General features: G+C 36.1%; 1 protein-coding gene across 6 annotated transcripts in view; it reads left to right on the top strand.

Moving 5' to 3' along the window:
• CNOT2 (CCR4-NOT transcription complex subunit 2) overlaps positions 1 to 20,224 on the top strand; it is a 77,091-nt gene that overhangs the window by 41,366 nt on the left and 15,501 nt on the right. For 5 of the 6 annotated variants that reach the window (XM_085320558.1, XM_085320554.1, XM_085320555.1 and 2 more), the window contains 6 exons: positions 9,313 to 9,379; positions 12,553 to 12,700; positions 13,328 to 13,510; positions 16,197 to 16,276; positions 17,211 to 17,336; positions 19,579 to 19,703. In XM_085320558.1, coding sequence (XP_085176684.1) covers positions 9,313 to 9,379; positions 12,553 to 12,700; positions 13,328 to 13,510; positions 16,197 to 16,276; positions 17,211 to 17,336; positions 19,579 to 19,703 — 729 coding nt within the window. The remainder of the gene's footprint in view (positions 1 to 9,312; positions 9,380 to 12,552; positions 12,701 to 13,327; positions 13,511 to 16,196; positions 16,277 to 17,210; positions 17,337 to 19,578; positions 19,704 to 20,224) is intronic. The other variant, XM_085320560.1, reaches the window with a different exon arrangement.

The raw sequence follows: 20,224 nt of genomic DNA, 5'->3' as shown, positions 1-20,224 counted from the left end.
TTTTTTTTTTTTTTTTTTTTTTTTTTTTTTTCTTTTTTTTTTTTTTTTTTTTTTTTTTTTGCTGTGAGGTTCCTGTTCTTGTGAAGAGGCATTGTTTTCAGGTTGAGTGCAGTGACCACACAAACTTGCCTGGAATGGGAGTTTTTGAGGAGGACTTTCTTACTTTCATTCAATATCTGAGTTGTAGGGGTTTTTAATGGTATTAAGAAATAGTTCTGATTAAGAACACGTTTAGGACCTATTTGAAAAAGAATTGAAAAAATATTTTATGCCTTTAATAAGCAATTTTTATGGCACATTGCTGTAGTATTCTTGTGACTTGTTGCTTTGATTAATTTGAGTTTTAAAAGAATTATGTTTGCATGAAGGCAAAGTAAACTATATAGAGGGTGCCAAATTCCTGTCTTAAACTTTGAAGACTTTTCAGGCAGGAACAAATATTAGAAAATAAGTAAGGAGATGTTATTTATATTTTGGAGTCTTCAGTTTAACTAAAAACAAAGTTTTAATAACTTGTTTCCCCCTCTGTGAATATGGTTACAGACAGTCAAGATTGATAAGATAGTTGAAATGCGTAAGTTGCATGTTACTGATCTGTGCACTCACCGCCAAATTCAGACGGATGCTGCATAGGCCTATTGTTTTAGGCACAAAATAGTGGTCACTTATGTTAGATTCTACTCCAGTCATCTGATGCTTTCCTTTTAGTAAATGAATGGCTTTACCTTGAGTCACTGAATGTTTTTATAGTCATCAGAAACCTTGCTGTGATAAGTAGGTAAATGGAACATGATAGATCCCTGAATGCTTTTTTATGAATGTCGTTGCACTAGAGTCACTGTGTAATAATCGGTTCAACAATCTTTTTGGCAAGGAAATTGCAAAGATGTTTTATAGAACATGCAGAAAAAGGGAACAGTTGGGGAAAATGTACAGTTTAAGATTGGACTTGAAACTTAAGTGTTTCTGTGACTTAAGTTGACAACGTCGTGCATACTATGCCCACAAACTGCTTCTAGAGCTTAGGTGCAGCTAATTTAGTCAACTTAATTGAGCTGTCTGGATGTTCAGCACAATCACTGTGCAGAAAAGGTGGTACGTGTGTTTTAATTTGGATAGTGTGAGTAACCTCTGTTGAGGGGGTTATAATGTATACATTGGAAAGTTAAAGGCCTACTATATTTTTGAACCTACTATTTTTAGATAAGCAAAAAACTGTCAGCTGTGAGAATAGATTGGTCCCATTTAGTCTCACGTTCTTTGATTGCTCATGTATAAGAATACAAGAAGTGCCACATGAGGCTTGGCCAGTCTAGCCCAGTAGTGGTCCAATCTGTTGAAGATACCTGTGGGAGAACATAAGAACAGGGCAGCCTGGTTCCTCAGAATGTATGTCCAGCCTTTAGTCTTTGGCTGCTCAGAGGCTTCTGACTAGGAGGAGATATCTTTTTACATACCAAGATCTGTAGTGGGCTTTTCTTCCATGAATTTGTCCATTCACATTTGAAGTCTTTTTTTATCACCCACCTCTGTGTGTGATAAGGAGTTCTGTAGCTAAAGTATGCCTTGCATGAGTTTCCCTTGCTCGGAGCTCAATCACAAATCTGACTGTAGGCAATCATGCCTTTTGATGAAAATCTGCCAAAATATGAGGAAAGCCAGTAGAATTTGGGGGCTTGAATGCTTTTTTTGTTTGTTTCTTGATGCAGGGCCTATTCATTTTCTCTCCCAGTTGCTCAACAGATGACAAAGGGGTTGAGGTAATAATTCTGATTTGCACTTCTTTTGGGTCTGTTTATCAACCTGCTTCTCTTCTCTGGAAAATGGTTTAGCAAATTCTAGACTTTAACATTTGATGTCCTTTCGCAGCTCAGTTCTTTCAGAGCATGACTTCTATGAAATCGAATGTATTTTTAACGTTGAGGCAAGCAATATCTAGCCTACAGGTTAGAGTTGGCTCATCACAACTGTTACTCTGGCTCCCTAACATTACCATTCCTGAAGAAAGAGATCCTCATATTTGGTTATGAAGTACTATGAAATGAGTTATTGTTTCTGGGTGCCTGCTCATGGATTCTAAGATTCAATAGATCTTCCCTCCTTACAGAATAAGAGCATGATCTGTAGTATGAGTAAATTCTTGTGCCCTTTGTTAAGACAGTTGCATATCCGCTTGTATGAAGGGAAACGTTGATGCTTCCATCTTGTGATGGACCCAGCACTCATCATAGAGCAGGGGTGTTCTGAAGCTTTTATCAAAACCCTTTTCCTTTTTTGTATTTTTCTTAAAAAAAAAAAAAAAAAAAAAAAACTCTGTTAAAGTAATTTGTAGACCAATTACATAGTACTACTGTGTTTTCAAACATATAGCTTCATAAAGAGGTAGTACTTTTACAGTAATTAGAACCCTGAAACAAGACTTAGGTTACCATGGAGCCTGAGATCCAGAGTCTTGCAAAGTTCAGGAAACTAAATGTGTTCAGTCACATTTTCTGGAGACAGCTTTGTTTTTAGGGTTGCAGCATACCACACCATTCCAGCTTGATCTGTGCACTTTCTAAAGCTGTTTGTTAGCATTCTGAATAAACCTGTTATCTTTGCCCAAGACATCTTGCTTAGCATTTGCCTTAGTCGTTGTATGAGAGTCTATTAGCTTAGTCGGAGTCGTAATTTTATGTTCAGATGAGTACTTACAGTGGTTCTCAAGTATTTAAGAAAAATTCCCATGGAATCCTCTGGTATCAGAAGCAGTAGAGACATTAATGCTAATGCTGGTACAATAGAGCTGCTTCACATTAAATTAGATTTCGTAATTAAAGTAGTTTTATTTCCCTGAAGTGTCAGAGATTGTTGACATGCAAAGCAATGGAATAACACTTTACCTTCCCAGAGTGTGATTAACCTCACTTGGCATCTTTTAGTCAGTACATAATATACGTAAAATAAGTAAAAACAAACTTAAATGAAGAAAAGGTGAAATGCCATTATTCGAAAACAGTTGAAAGAACTTTTGTGGGTTGAAATTAAAAAAAAATGTGTATATTGAGAGAGTTTTCATGTATTTTAATGTAGTACAGCTTTATCAGAAACTTTTGTCGTTCTGCTTCTCGCTTGTATTTTTGTAATAAAATTCCATAGTACAAAGGGGGAGCCAAAAGTTTAGAATACAAAATGCATACTTTTACTATTTCACTTTTAAGATTATATATGTAGATGAGGATGTTGAATAAAACAATATGTGATAAACTATTTTCCTTGGAGAAGAAAAGCAGTTTTCATATTCTACCATACAATTTGCAAGGGAGAAGTATCTCTGAATTACATTTTAAGTTATTTCAGATTAAAAAGTAAGTGATCTGAAATATATGTTACAAAGAAATAAATTTCATTTCTGATTGCAGTGGTTAAATATAAACTCAATGGTATTTAGAATTAATGTTTTACAGAACAGCTAAATCACTGTGCTAAGTGGTGTTTCTGTATTTTATCAAAGAGCCATATTCAATAGATTTCCACTTAACAAGATGGGAGGAGGTTATGGTTGCATATAAAATAATTCAGCTTGCTGAACTTACTCGATTGTAATACTGGTGTTTTAAATGTTCAGTCTCTGTTTTTTGTCTGTTTGTTTGTTTTTAAGTTTCAGTATGCAGATAGCTATTTATTTAAAATAAAATATTTTCTTTGTCGTCCTAGTACTTAAATGCTCATGGAACTATTTTGTAGCATCTTGTGACAAGTTTTCTGTAGTCTTTTGGCTCATTAATTTATCATACCTTCAAACTGCATGTTTCTATAGTGAGAGAATCATTCTTAAATTTTTAATTTAATAGCCACGTTAAGCACCATCATTAACACCATCAGTTAATGTCATTGCGACTCAAAGGCAGCATCTTTAAGATCTTCAGATAAAGATACCAGCAACAGAGAATTTCCAGATAGGTTCAATGCAAAATGTGCCGCTTGCAGTGCATTACTTACTCAGCGTGCTTCCCAAGGGCCAGTTAAGGCAGGAGATCACAAACTTAAATGATGATATCTGAAAGTTGTAATAAATACCACATACCTCTCAGTATTTGTGTTTGTTTTTCTATTTCACAGTCAATAATGTATATTAGTTAAAATAAATAAATAAATAAATAAATAAAGCGCTTGCAAATAAACCCCCTCCAAATATCAGATTTTCAGAATTTTCATCATTAATACTTGTTTTTGAGATTTGGAAAAGTTTCCTTAAAATGCATGAATTTTATGAATACTGTATAAAAATACTGTGTAATACAGTGTAGGACTAACAATAGTACTAAATTTTAAACTGATGGTAAGAAGTCTAATTTATATCAGTTATTTGTAGGCTTGATTTTTTTTTTTTTGAGTGTGGTATAATGTTTTTTCCTTTTGAAGCTGTGGGTCAGCTGTGTCATTATTAAGTAGTACAGCACAGATGGCGGATGCCAGAAATAAAGTAGTGCAAATACGAAATGATGCTTATGTTTGCACCTGTGAGAAAGCCATCATTTATCAGCCCAGATATTACTTGGACTTATTTGCTTATTCTAACATGTTTTGCTTTGGGGAGTTGACTTTCCCATGCCGATGTATTTTAATATTATTAGTATTTTATTTAATATTATTTAGTATTTTAATGTATTTTAAGCTTCAGCTTACTTTGCGTTTAAGAAAGTGGCTTCAGGATATAACCGCATGTTGTAGTGGCTTTTGTAGGAGCGCTGCTTTAATGAATTTTCTTTGTGCATCCGTGCCTAGGTGTGCTGCCCTGGCAGTTATGGTGACACACAGCTGCCCCGCAGTTAGCAGGCAGTTAGCTTGGAAGAGGCAGGATGCTGCAGGAGAGGACGGAGGTGGGAGCTCTCTAACCTAGCACTGCTGAGCCTCCTCCAACCTTCCTGCAGCCTGACCTGTCTCCTGAGGGAGTTTAGGAAGCTGCTGCTTTTTCCACACTTCCTGCAAATACAAGCAACCGTTGGTCCCTCTCTTTCAGGATAGATGCTGGCACTCCTAAATACACTTACTGCAATAAACCCATCAAGAACTAATGAAAGCAGGTACATTAAAAACTAGTTAATCATTAGGGATAGGAAATTGTCTGTTTGTGCACTATGGCTTGCTTGCTTCTGGTGTGGGCCAATCCATAGAAATTGAGCCATCTACTTGGATCATCAGTTGATTTGAGCTTAGAAGCAGAATCTTGCATGGTCAGAATTGCACTGTGATCATTTGAGACTTGTGAGTAAATTGATTTTCTCATCTTAGTTGATTATCATCAAGTCCTTCAGTATGCAAATATTGAATATTGATTCTTCAGTATGACGGTAGAATAAAATGCATTCTGCATTCATGTTGCACAAGGTATTATTTGCTTCTTTGTGTCTTTGCCTACTGGAGATGCAAGTCTTAGGCATCCTCTCTCTTTTAATGGCACGTGCAAAGAAGGCTAACTGAAATAATTTGCTTAATTAAATCATACTGAGTTAGAATAAGAAGAAAACTGCTGTGTTATTTCACAACTCTTTTTTTGTAGGTGTTAACCACTACCAAATGGAATAAACTCAAATATCAGGACTTGGAGTGGATTTTTTGTACGTCTGTAGCAAAAGCTATTGGTGTCGTAAGCTAGTTTAGCACTTCTACTCTGGTAGAAGGTGCCTAGTCGCTCATTTAAAAATGTTGGTGCTAAATACGTACTACTGGAATATGCTCTTCATTGACGTGGTTTCAGTAATTTGTTGAGTTTTAGTTCTCGTAGGCTGTTACCGATACAGTTTTTAGCATTTCTTTTTTCCTAAAGCATTGACATAATTGGGTAAGCTTTAAAGGCTCTTACCAGCTGGGAGGTGCCTTGGTGACCTTATGTCCTAGGCTGCCTTAGTTTTTATTAGGCTCGTCATGACCTTTGGCAGGTGTAGACTAACAGAAATTCGAGGTGACTTATAGCCACCTTTTTAAGTATGCATTTGGAGAACTGTTCTATTTTATTTATCCTGTGGCCACTAGTGCAATCAAGTAGAATAATTGAATAATTCCAGACTGCTGGAAGGAGGGTTAGTGATAGTGTTGACAGTGTTCATCTTGCATCTTTAGTATCTGCGGCAGACTAAGTTCAAGCAGGCTGTAATAATGATTCAGGGACTGCGAATGCAAATAATGTTTTGGCTAATTTGGTGGTTTTATTGTTGACCTAAATGGTATGTAAATAGAAAATTAGGGCAGAATTTTAGACTGCTGCATACTTGTCTATGACAGAAAAAAAATAGTGAATATTGGTGAGGTTTTTGGCATTTTGCAAAATAAGCTAGAGATAGAATAAGAGCTATATCCATGCAGCATTTCCTTCCTCATGTGATTTGAGAAATGCTGCATTTATTCTTTCTGGAGCAGATCCACCAAAATTGTTCTTAATTTCATCTTTCTTCTTGAGGCTTATTACCCTTGATGTTCTAAGTATGTTATGACTTTAAAGCTAGTTCTGTTCAGCTTATTGAATTACTTGGTCTTTTTTGTGGTTGTCTATAAGGGTTTCTGTACAAGTCATTTTGAATTTAACTTTTCATGTAAAAGCAAATGACACAATACATGTGACCTACTTTGTAATGTTTCAAAAGGAAATCCAATTTCTAATAAGTATTATTCATTAAATGTTATTTACTATTTTTCTTTTAATTAGATTTAAAAATGGGATAGTAATCAGTGTAGAACAGATTGGATCTTGTTTTCCTCTCTTTCAAATAATTTAATATCTCTTAAGTCTGAGACGTTTTTTGGTATCCAAATTAACATTATCAATATTTTAATGCTATGATTTGTACTATCTTACACCTGTCATAGAGATATGCTGTGGCAGAGCAAGTGTTTTTATGGGATCTTCTTTTTGATTTAAGTTGTTCTACTTACCTATCCCAAAGCTGCTTCTGTGGCTGCCATTTGGGTCTCTGTGTCCGCTCGTCGCTGCTGCTCTTGCCCGTCTCTGTGTCCCTGGGGGCGTCTTGGAACTCTGTATACGTTATTCTTTCAAGCGAATCGTAATTTGTCATGTCGTAATTCACGTTCTAGGATTTTCCCTAGTGTCAAAATTCAATTTTTTTCCCTCAACATTTTACTTCTCTGTCCTTCCTTTTTTTTCTTTTTTTTTTTTTTTTTTTTTTTTTTTCCAAAACTACTGTATCACCTTGTTTTATCAGTTTTTGTCAATGCTTAACAAACTTGTTAGTTTGGACAAGGAGTGTGTTTGTGAAGTGTACCTCCTGGTTCTCTCCTTTTCATAACACCTTGGTTCACACTGCAGATCAGTCTCGGTATGAATGAACTTGATTCCTTTGAGATCAAAACGAAGTGGAAGAGATATTCCTCCCTGACCATTGTGTGAAATCAGGGGTTTAACAGGAGACTAATTCTAGCTAGAAATGTGTACCTACCTTTTGATCTGTTTTTATATACAAATCCTCTCCTCTTTGGACTACATAAGCCATGTCTACATCAACAAGTAATGAACTTTACCATATCTGTGCTAAACCAAAGTAACTGATAGCTATTTAAATGGTCCTTTTGCTCACAGCCAGTTCTTCACAGAGCAGAACTTTGATCCAGTGTGGCACAACTTCTGCCTATACTTTTTCTGCTGGAAGTTGTTGTCTTACTATTTCAGGCCTTTTGTATATGCGAGTTGCATGTTTATTTCTGTGGTTGTTTGTTATATGTGTGTTGTTCTAAGTATCTGTGAATGCATAGTATTTTTTAGGTGATGTTTCTCGTACATTTATTGATAGCCTGTAGTAATTGTCTATTTTTATTTTCCCACTCACTCCCTTTGTATGTATTAAAAAAGAAAATCATAAATACTTTATGCAGCTCACAGATGTGATATTCAGTGTCTACCCTGCATGTCTTATTTCTCACTTCTATAGTCTGTCAAGTTTTGCGTGAACTTTGTCTGAATTAAGTCAACAGAACAGTGTACAGTTTATCATAGTAAAAGTTATTTTGTTTGAATTCTTTACTCTCACGTTAGAAAAGGTTAAAATTCGATTACATGTAAGCATCCAGACATTTCTTCTCCTTGAAACAATTCTTCAGTTCAATCTAAGACCAGACTATTGTAGTAAGCAAGCAGACATTTGCCCATGGATCAGTAAGCATATGGGTAGCATGTTCCTTTGCAAGTTGGAGGGATCAAGTCAACGAATGCACCTTCTTGCTCTAAAGGCTACTCCTGACTGATAAACATCTAATCTGTTCTTCAGGGGTTGAGATTGCCTGAAGAGTCAGTGTAATCTGTTCTGCTGCTTAACTGTCCTTATGATCGCAAAGTTTTTTCTGACTATTTAGCCAAAATTTTCTGTTCATCAACTTAAATTCATTAATACTTCCTCTTTCTGCAGCAGCATGGAAAGCAGTTAATTCTTTTCATCTTAAAATTATGATCAGAAGTCTGGTGTCACATTCATTTCTCGGTTGCCTTCTTTTTGGAGTAAACAAACCCAGATCTTAGTCTTGTTCTTCATAGAGCGTGGGGTTTTTTTTTAAAAAAAGATCTTTTTTGTTACTGTTCTGTAGAGTCTCTTTAGTTTGTCTGTTTTTTTTAATGTGTGCTGTGCAAAAATGGACAAAGAAGGTTATAATGGAAATATTTAGTAATATGGTGTGCAAAAGTCGACAAAAGAATGGGAAGAATTACATCATCTGACATTTGTACATCTTACCTGTTTATATGGTGTATACAAGCAAGAAGCTAGCTTTTAGGATGGTATGTAAAAATTCTCATACTCGCTTCTCATCTGATATGCATACCTGTTTCTATATAACTGCTGCTAGCTAGCCACTTATTTTTCACCTTTAGTTTCTGCAGCTGATTATATGAAACTTTACACTTGCTGTTACTACATTTAACAATAAGTGTGATACATGTTTTGCAGGGGAAATAAATTGTACCTGTTTTAAATAATTGAGTGTTCCTTCTTCTGTAAAGCCACATCTCTTAGTTAAAAAGGCAGAAAATCTGGAATATATTACTTTGTTTGGGTGTCCCCCCCCCNGTGCTACTTGTCAAAAGTAAAAGCAAGTTATCTTTAATGCATCTAAGCTCCTGACTTTTATTGGCATGGAATAGTCTGTTATAATTGTTGCTATACAGATACTTTGGGGGTATCTAAAATGTTTGATGATTCAAAATGGGATGGGGTTTTTGCTTATCTTTTTGGCAAATGATTATACGGTTACGAAACTTCAGGGCAAGATAGCATAATATATCCATGTCTTTAATAAACTTTTTATAAACTTTTTTTTTATTTATTTTAGATGCTGGCATCACCATCAACATCAGGTCAGCTGTCTCAGTTTGGGGCAAGTTTATACGGGCAACAAAGTAAGAATTTTTTTTTTTTTTGATAAGTTTGTTCTATGCTAAAGATGTTTTAGTTTAATGCTCTTTGGGCAGAGAACATGCATATTGTTTTGGTTTTTGCTGATTACAAAGAAGACCTAGTATGTCTTATTGTGGATTGGGATTTTTGTTTTGGAGGATGCGTTTTTGCATTGCTTTAGTATGCAAAATGTCACATATTGACACTGTATAGCTGTTAAATATCCATATAGCTGTTAAATATAATCCCAATTATAATCCATCATCGTATAAAGAATTTGTGTGATTTAACCATCACTCTAAGGAAACTAGGCTAGGCCAAGATGAGCCTAGTACTAAAAAATAAGTACTACTGATGAGCAGTAGAAGGAACAGCTTAAATTATAACTGATATTTTACATTGCATGGGATCAAATTAAATCTTGTCTATGTGCTTGGCAACTCATGTTTGGAAAAGATTTATACCAGTAAGATTGCTTCTGTGTTGCTCTTTTCCACCTCTTGAAGTCTCTTTCTGTATTTGCCAGTCTGTATCTAATAGTGCTCTGGAAGACACACGGTAATTATACTGCTTAATGTTAGGCATTAACTTAGGTGCCAGAGTTGCAAAATTGTAGCTGACAGACAGGTGCCTCCAGAGATTGACTCCAAGTACATAAGTTAAATATAGTTATGCAAGTAAAATAGGTTTGTGAACATCCGTTACCACTGTACTCTTGTGAATGTTTGCAACTTTCTAGCCAAGCACATCTGATACGGACACCAAGGAAAAGTATCTTCAGGGTATTTTGGCAAGTGTGGGAGATTTTGTTTATCTCAATGGCTGTTGATGAGCAACCAAGTAAAATCAGCTGCTACTTCCTTGTGCTTGTGAGATTGATATGATCAGTTTTGGCCAGTCTGATAGTCATGGTTGGCTGGTGGCTTTCTTGGTCCCAGATCTGGCACTGTTGAACCTTCCAGGCTCTACTGTGTATACTTACTGAAGTCATTTCGTTCTGTTTATCACAGTTGAATTTGGTGTTTCTTCTAAGGTTAAGTTCTTTGTTTTTTTTTTCCATCAAGTTTGTTCAATCAATTGGATGTGATGCCTGTGATATCACAACATGGAAACATAAATGGCTAAAAGAAAGTGGATATTATTAGGGTTCAGTCTCTTCCAAATACTGAGAGAGAGGGGCAGGGGGAAATGTGCTATGCTGAGGATAATGTTGCAACTAAAATACTTGCTGTTAATGCCCATGTATTTTGGTAGCTGTCAATCATTTAGCAAGACGTTGTATTATAGAATGGAATCACCATAATCAAACTTAAATTCTAGGTGCAAAAATGGCCACTTAATTGATCAGGCTTCAGCATTGCCCAGGAGATCCCTTGTCTCTGTTTAAAACAAGAAGAAACAAAAAGTGGAAAAAAAGCATTAAAAAAAAGCATTTTTATATAGTAAATATTGTGACTGCCCATACTTGTCTGACTTTACTGTAACAGCCCTACTCATTAAAAATTCTAATTTAAAGAAAGCCAACAAGAAATAACCTTCATTAGAAATTGATTGTGTTGGAATGACTGTTTGTACAAAGTTAACTTGAATACAGTAATCCTGTTTTTCAGTGTGCTGTATTTAGCTCATAAATGTATGTTTTGCTTTACCATTTTATTTTTAAAATGCCACCTAATTGTTAATCAGTGTGAAATATTATTTGTAATGTGTATTTATGCTCATTGAAATTATTCTGATGCAGCAAATTGCCAAAATATTTGCCATAAAGACCTTAATATAATTAGCATTTAATGAATCTTACAAGGCTCGTTATAGTGAGCCACATTACGACTTAACCTTCAAATTTATTTCTGTACATTCAGATTATCAAAATTTCCCATTGCAAAAGTCCTAAATTGAGAATTGTAATATAGAACAGTGGAAAAACAACAATTTTCGAAGTGTGAAAGCTTAAGATCTTTGAGATTTCTTCAGACTTTGTCCATGGTAATAACCTGAGCAAACACACTGTATCCGCTCTTTGCATTTTTAGTATTTAATCATCTTTTACACTGGTATATTCAGCTCTTCTGACAGGGTTATCTATCAGCAGAGAGTGCTGATTCATCATGACTTTTAATGTAACTTGTCTGTAAGATAAGATTTTGAATTCTGACTGTGAGTCTACCTCAGCAGCCTGATGCTAAACCAATAGAAGAGATATTTGGAGCTATCACATTTTATGTGCCAAGTTGTTTCTATTGCTAGGTTGCCTTAAATGGCTTTTTCTTGTCTTTGGAGGTAATTCCAAAACTTAATAAATACAGAAAAATGATGCAAGAATGGTGAGAAATTTCATAAAGTTTTCAGACATATTTTCAGATAGGGCAGCTAATTGGGTATTTTTGTTTTTATTTAAAGTGATTTTTTTTCCTCACCAGAGTGCTTATTTTATTCTGTCACACGTAAATGCTTGTGTAGGGAATATTACTGATCACTGTTAAGTCATCTGTATATTTTTAATTGTTAGTACAGGGCAGTTAAAGTCCTACTTGCTTTCAGTTTTCAGAATATTAGACCTGATGTGATCATAGACACTGAAGTTCTGTTATCATAGAGCAGCAACTTAAACTTTATAAGGAGCTTTCCTAAAAAAAAGGTGGTGGTGTCCTAGAAAAAATGTTATGGAGAATTATATATTCATAATTTTCTTTTTTAATAAAAAATTTGCTTCATTTTTAATGAAACAGAGCAGTGTTCTAAATGCTGGCCAAATATGTATCAGCTTATTCAAAAGTAATTAATCTATGTATTCAGTGAAGATGCTAATTTTTTAAAAATGCTGCCAACTTTCTGAGATAATACATAGATTTGCGTGTCCTCATCAAAAAATCTAAACCTAAACCCTTCCTTTATAGTCCACATCTCAAAGGAAATGAAATTTGATTAGTGACTCAGATAAAGAAATTTCTTAAAGCACCTTTCTAAAGTTTAACAAAAAGAGGACTATATTGGAGATAATTGGGATTCTATCATGCAAACAAGGACTTAGTTTTTACACTGCACTTTCCTTCAGTCTTTGCACTTTTTTTTTTTTTAAGGTTGTCAGCATAAATTGTTTCCATCTACACTAGATGGATAAGACTTGTTCCTTTGTTCCTATATATTTCCACCCCTCTGAATTTTTTCTCAATAGGTGCACTAGGCCTTCCAATGAGGGGAATGAGCAACAATACCCCTCAGTTAAATCGCAGCTTATCACAAGGCACTCAGTTACCGAGCCACGTAACGCCAACAACAGGGGTACCAACAATGTCACTTCACACGCCTCCATCTCCGAGCAGGTATTTATTGATAGCCAATATTTCTGCAGTCGTGTCTTTCTGCAGAGCACTTCTCAAGTGTTCTGCGAATGTTGTCTCAGCTACGTTAGAGTCTAATTAATAAAGAAGAAAAATTTTCTATGTATTGTGATCTATGTCGGGAAAACAATACTGTAAAACAGTAAGATAGGGCTTACCTACTGTAAGACGGTATTTGATTTTGTAAGCAGGAGATGTTGCTGGCAAATTCTGCTTCAGAATGTAAGATGTTGGTTTTTGGCTGTTTTGGTAAATATGTGATTAAAATTTTTTATATGCATGTCATTCACAGCTTAGGATTTTAAGGTAATAGGTCTGAAGCACTCATTTTCAAAAAAAAAAAAGCTGCAATTCCTTTTCAAATTCATAATACTTAAATATTTATATAAAACCTGACCGAGGAATTGATTAGTATGTAATGGGACAACTAGTATTGCTGAAGAAATCAAAAAACTGCATTAATTACAGAGAAGTAATAACCCAAACATGCTGCATTGATGCTCATCACAAATTGAGTTGCAACACCTAAAAGTCTGTCGTACGTAACTTAAATGAATAACCAAATACTGTTGTACAGATTCATCTTTTCAAATGTTTTCTCTTTTTCAGGGGGATATTGCCTATGAATCCTAGGAATATGATGAACCACTCCCAGGTTGGTCAGGGCATTGGAATTCCCAGCAGGACAAACAGCATGAGCAGTTCAGGGTTAGGCAGCCCCAACAGAAGCTCTCCAAGCATAATATGTATGCCAAAGCAGCAACCCTCTCGACAACCTTTTACTGTGAACAGGTAAGTCTGTTTAGTCAGACCATCCCCATAAATGACCCTGTGTTTTAATACTTATCTTGAAATCTAGTGTTTTGAGTTTTTTTTTTTTTTTAAATCCATTAGACTAAAGCATGAAAGTGCAGCATTGCATGTTTTAGTGTCTTGGCAGTAAACTTTGAAGCTGCTTTGAATGTTTGCACAAGCTTTTTGAGGACTTGAGCTAAATTCTGGTTTTGACTGTTGAATTTCTACTGTTACTTGTTTAAAATACATGATGTTCCTAATGAGTTCCCTGGTTTTTTGAAACTGTCTTGATTTCGTGTATACCCTGTCGCATTTTAATAGTATTTATTTATGAGCTTGGGAAGAAGCCAGCCAAGATTTAATAATACAGTAGTTTTTCTGGAAGAATTGTTAACTGATTCGGACACAGTATTTTACAAGTATTTACAGACCTTATATTTTACCTCTTCAGATTTTGAAATAATATGGAGAGGCTTGCTATTCAATTAAAGATTTGGTGCTCTTTTTGATGCCAAAAGTGTCTCTGTGACTTTTGATCTTTTTCTAACTCTGGGCAAGATTTTAGCATCAGAAATCATTAAGATTTCATTTGGGTTCTGTCACTATGTTTATGCTTAATTTATATTGATAAACTTATAGCTGAAAGTTTGTTCTTTCTATCTATTTAATGTGCATAGTCACAGCTTTGCACAGGTGACTTCTTTCTGTGCTTCATTCCACAACCTCATGGTCCCTGGGCTGCCAGTTTCTTCCTCTTCCACACTTGAGGGGCCCTTCCTAGAGGACCGTCTTGTACACTGAACACAAATAAGCTCAGTGCAGTCAGATGGCCAGTCTACCCAATCCAATATTTTACCAGTTGGATAAAGGAAGATAAAAACTAATGCTACAGTTAACTGAAAATTGGTCAATCTGTTTAGTTGTGTAGTTTAACATAATGATAGAGGTATAAAAATAATTTCCTTAATGGTAGCAGTAGAGATCTAGTAGTAGCTGCTTATGTCCTTGGCATGTGGAAGACTGTGTCTTGCCTTCTCATTGGGTTGAATGTGCCTTTTCTTCCTGTGATGATGATGATTTTAAAAGAGAATTTTATATTTCAAAATATTCTGAAGCTTGAACAACATAAAAGATTGAAATAGTAACATACTTGGAAACTCTAAATGCAGAAGATAATGATTTTGGAGATTAATGTAAGTATAGGAGGTACTAGTTTAAATATCCTTTCAGCTGTAAGTTAGAGATAATGAAATCCCAGTCTCTAGGAGCATTTGAATTAAAATCTTCATCTTTTGCTGTTTGAATTGTATATTTCATTTTAGGGGCACTACAGTTACAAGTTGAGGAGAAACTAGCACTGGGGAACATTAATAAGTCTTTATTCCTCAGCCTACAGAAGTGTAGTAGTCATGCATATCTTATCGTCAATGTATATTTTTAACAATTTTTTGAAATGGTATATAAAAAGTCATTACAGTGTTTTCTTGACAGTTGCATAAATTGTCACTTCCATGAAGTATTTTCCAAATGGTTGCCTTCGTTTGAGCAATGAGTGCTTTTAGTGTTTTGAACATATGAAATACTTCGCTTTCTTCCTCTTTGTTAGTTGCATCAGTGCAGCGTGTTGTAAAATGAGGTAATACTGGTTAACAAATAGGTTCTCATGAAGCTAGATTTGAGGCCCTGCAGATCGGGTGGTCTCCTGTTAGCGCTCTTGCCCGGTCTAGAATTCACAGAAGAGCCCAGAAAGCTGTTTCTTGGAGCGAGCGAAGTGTCGATCTGCGTGCCTTCCACATGCAGCACCTTGCTGAAGCAAAGCGGGACAGGACCGTTCTTGACAGACTGTTCCCTTTCTGGAAGTCTCCATGCAAAATAAAGGATTCGGGGCTATTTCAAACTGAAATAAATGCTTCAGACTTGCAAGTGTGAAAATGTCCATTTAGATAACATTTCCGTTCAGAAAATACGTTTGGGATTTTTATTCACAGAATCTTCTAAACCATCAACTTCCGTCCCATTAGAGAGGAAAAACGAACATCGTGGTTGTGCGCGGGGCAGAAACTCCGAGTTGCGGCTCAGCCGCGGGCTGCCTTTTGGCTTCGCAGCCGCTTCGGCGCGCGCAGCACCGCGCGGCCGGTTTGCCGGGGTGTTTCCCGGAGCGCCGCGGAACGCCGGGGCGTCTCGGAGAGCGTCTCCGCGCTCGCGCCGACATCACACACGCGCCGTGGTGACTTCTCGGGTGCCGGCTCAGCTTGCGCTGCCGAGCTCGTAGCTGAGGCATGACAAACTCCATCGCTCCTGGCATCCGTTTTATCACCTGCAATGAGTGGATTACAGGCTGACCTCCTGCTACTGCGTTTACTGCTGTTCCGCTTATGCGTTTCTCAGTAAGGATTGCGTTTGTCGTAGCTTGTGGATGATCAGGTGCCAAAGGCACTGTCGCTGTCAAAAAAAAAAAAAAAAAGTTATTTCAAAATTATTGATTGCCTTGATTCAGTGGTGCTTGCTGCTGCTCCTAGTTTTCAGACGTATAAAGGAAAATAACTAAAAAATGAATTTAGGCTATGTGGGTTGCTGAAATAATTTGCATCTTTTTTTTTTTTTTTTTTTCTTAACATCTTCCACTGGAGATTACAAAGTATGTATTTCCTTTCGTGTGACTACTTGGATTTTTTTTTCACAGTATGTCTGGATTTGGAATGAACAGGAATCAGGCGTTTGGAATGAATAACTCCTTATCAAGTAACATTTTCAATGGAACAGGTGAGTCTGCTCTGGTGTGTGTAGAACTTTAAGTACAGTAGAGGGGGTATTTTGACTGAGTAAGTCTGATGGAAAGTATTTTGCTGTGTGCAATTTTATCATAATTTTCATGTGTTGCATAGAAATACTGCTGTAAAATACTTCTACATATTCCTAGGTAATATCTGTGCCTTTTAATCTTGAATTTGATGCATGAAAATATGTTGCTAGTTCTAAGGTTCTATGGAAGAATAAGTATTTTGATTAGATTTTTAATGTGTGAAATGTGTAAAATTTAATGAATTATGTGTATAGATAGTGAAAGCAATGCATGCACACACCCCAGTGTTTTGGGGTGGAACCGGCGCTGCTCGGTGCGTGCACGCGCCGCTGTTGCCGCGCGGGGCTGCGCCCATGCCATCGGGCAGGCGGCAGGCTGGGGCACCCGGCAGCCCTGCAGCCCGGCCCGGCGCGACGCGCGCTCGCCTGCCACTGCCCAGCACCACGTGCTCCCTGCTGGCTCAGGAGCTGACCTTCCCCTGTCTTTCCTAAGGACATAAAAGCTCCTAAGTGCTACCACCAAGACAGATTTTCTTCTCTGAAACAGTCTCCTGAGAGCTCCTTACGTTACAAGCAGGTTACCTATCCTAACACTGTGTCTGTATTTTACCAGGTACATTGTTTAATTCAGAATGAGCAGACCTTGTTACTGAATATTACTTGACCAGAAATTGTTTTAAAAGAAACATCCTGGTGTTCTTCAGCATAATCTTGTAATACCGACGTTATATTTATTCATCCTAATTATACTAAGAGTGTTACATGTTGCAAAAAGATCACTCTGAAGGAAGAAAATATTCCTGATGTTTGTCCTGCATGCAGTGAAGTTTTTCTGTATAATGTAGTCTTTGAGTTAATAGCTTAAAGGCATTTAAAATATCTGCTTTTATTCTAGATGGAAGTGAAAATGTGACAGGACTGGACCTCTCAGACTTCCCAGCACTAGCGGACAGAAACAGAAGGGAAGGAAGTGGCAATCCAACTCCATTAATAAACCCTTTAGCTGGAAGGGCTCCCTATGGTATGACTATACTTTTGAAAACTTTTTGAGTGCAGTAGTGTTTGCAACTTTTTGAGTGCAGGTATTTGCTTTGATTCACTGTTTGTTCATAAAGCAATAAGTAGCCTTTTCAAAATGCCAGACACTTGAGCTTCTAAACTTTATTTTTGAAAATAAATAATCAATATCTTTATAAATGGAGATTCAAGTCAGCTCCTTTAGGTTCATCTTCAATAACAATTGTTGGGGTTTTCAGTCTATTATCAGTCAGATTCAAAGTCTGTCTTATGTAAGTCTTGCTGAACAGTTTGAAACATTAAAAAGACACATGTAGATCTTATTATGTGAATCTGAAAAAAAATCAAGTAAATTTAGCATTAAGCACAAGTTTTTTTTTGTTACTACTTTAGCAAATTTTGTAATGGGTGTTGCATCAGCTATTCTCAGAAGTTGCTTTTGTGACTTAAAACTCTTTTCTGGACACTTCTCAGATTTCCAACTAAAAAGGCTTAGTGTTTTCCAATTAAAAAAAGCTAGTGTTTCTCAAAGACATCTTCAGTTTTAATTGGAGAGGCCTATTAGATACTACATTATCAGGAGAAAGTAACCTCAGTGTAACCACTGCCCTCTGCTTAAGATAGCTGTGAGAAACAGCTAAATGAGTTAAACTGAAGTACTCCTAAACACAGGCAAAAGTCACTTCCCTAAACAAAGGCATAGAAAAGTCCCACAGAGTGGAGAGCTCTTGTGGCTTGTAGCTCTGTGAGACTGTGTGTGTCTCTGAAAGAGGAACAAGAAAATGCATGGAAACCTGGTAGAGTGTAAGGAGGTTAGAGGTCCACATTGATGTACCTAGGGCACGATTATGAGACTGTGGTTTCACCTTCAGCAGCATACATAAACAGTCTATAGTCACTTTTTCCTTGTGCTTACACCATTTCCACATTTTGGTGCTAGCATAGCTGTTAACAAGATTATTTGGTGAACCAAGAAGGAAATTTATCTGTCTGAAAAGTTATGTTAAGCATCTGCTTAATGCAGGGAATGGATGTCAGGGTAGAAGCAGTGAAGAAATAGGGGTAGGGATGCATTGGTCACTGTCTTCAGCAATAAAAAGTAGAGAGTGCTTTTGCTTATGGTTCAGAAAAAGAAGGTTTGGAATTCTGAGCAGAGACATAGTTTTTAATACTTTCCTCATTTGAGGTTTTAAGTTTCCTAAATAATTTTTAGATAGACTGAGTATATGCAACATAATTAATTTGTTATCAATTTTCTTCATCCAGTGGAAGAAATCTAGTAACTCTGGATGAAAAGGGAGATCAGCACAAACAAGATTGAGTCAATGTGCTTTCTAAAACAGGGAACTCTGACCTCTAACTTCAGAACATAAGAAAAAGTCATATAGATTAGCTAGTGAACCGTTTTGGCTATTATACATTTATTAAAAATCTTTGAAAAAAAAGATGACACTTACTTCTGTCTTCCCTTACTCTAGTGCTATATAGTTTGCTACCAAATCACTGTATTATTTCTCTGCATCTCAGCATCTCGCATCTCAGCAGAAAATATTTGCCCTTGGGAGATAGGGGTTTCTCTTTTTTGTGCCAGTAAAAAAAAAAAAAAAAAAAAAATTGCTCTTCGGTAGTTGGAATCCATGTTCCAATGCGAATGGCCTACTTTTTATAAATTAGGGTCAGAGCACTAAGAGTTGCAGGCTAAATGCTTTCAGTTTTGTTACTTTATATGTCAGAGCAAGTATTCATTGGTGATACGTTCTGTTGCAAGTTAGTTGAGTATCTTTTAAGAATGTGTTCATAGCCAGATTATGCTCAGAAATTCTTCATGCAGTTAGGGCAAAGGAGGAAAAAAGTATTACAATCTTTCAAATAATACATCCTCCTTTCATCAGTGGATTTCCTTAAATACTTCTTTTAATGATGCCTCTAAATATTATTTTGATTATTTAGATATTCAAAACAGGTACTATCCATGGTAGAAGTATTGATCTTAATCCTTAAAGCAGTGGATTTGTCTAAGGTATAAATTTAGCACCATATGTTTCTTACCTCACACTTAAATAAGAGGTTTTATTCAAATATGTGTGGATGTCTTCATGAATATGCTTTATTTTGCCTGTTCTTTGAAAATCAGTTATATTACACAATTTGCGTATAATGAAAACAGATAGTAAGCAAAATCAACAGAATATAAATTTTTGCTTAGAGTTCATTTAGTGATATCTCTGCTTTCACTTTGGTGATAGTTGGAATGGTAACAAAACCAGCAAGCGAGCAGTCTCAAGACTTTTCAATACACAATGAAGATTTTCCAGCATTACCAGGTTCCAGCTACAAAGACCCAACATCAAGTAATGATGACAATAAATCTGTAAGTAAATTTTACAGCCTCACTTGTTTTCACTGTTCCTTCTTTTTTGATAATTATATTTTTAAAAGCGCAGTAATGCCAGTTGAATTTATTTATTATTAATGATTTTCAAATTTGCCGCTCTAAGTTGGTAAGAAAATATACATGAGCATCCTTTAATACATAGCTGCATAAATGGAATTTCTTAGGAGGCGTTTTTTGTCCCAACAGTCAATATGACCTTGCTTTCTCATTTTCATAAGTTTTGTTCAACTAATATATATTTTGTGGTGGAGGGGGAGGGGACTTGCATGAACACATCAAAGTTGGTTTCTAGAACTGAAATCTATCTTTCAAGATTTGCAATTCATATTTTTTTCCCTCCCAATTCCAGCTCATTCTTTGCTGTCGGTGTTATAGGCACTTCTCATCAGTAGTTGTAACTTAAACATTTTAACATCTTTCTTCAAAGCTGTCAGTCCTTTAGATGTTGGGTGGTACAATATCATTTGAAGGTAAAATTCTTGATGGGGCAAATGAAG

Source organism: Rhea americana, unplaced genomic scaffold, assembly GCF_003343005.1.
Source record: "Rhea americana isolate MKP2758 unplaced genomic scaffold, rheAme1 scaffold_64, whole genome shotgun sequence".
Lineage (NCBI taxonomy): Eukaryota > Metazoa > Chordata > Aves > Rheiformes > Rheidae > Rhea > Rhea americana.
This window is presented reverse-complemented; position numbering and strand designations above follow the sequence as displayed.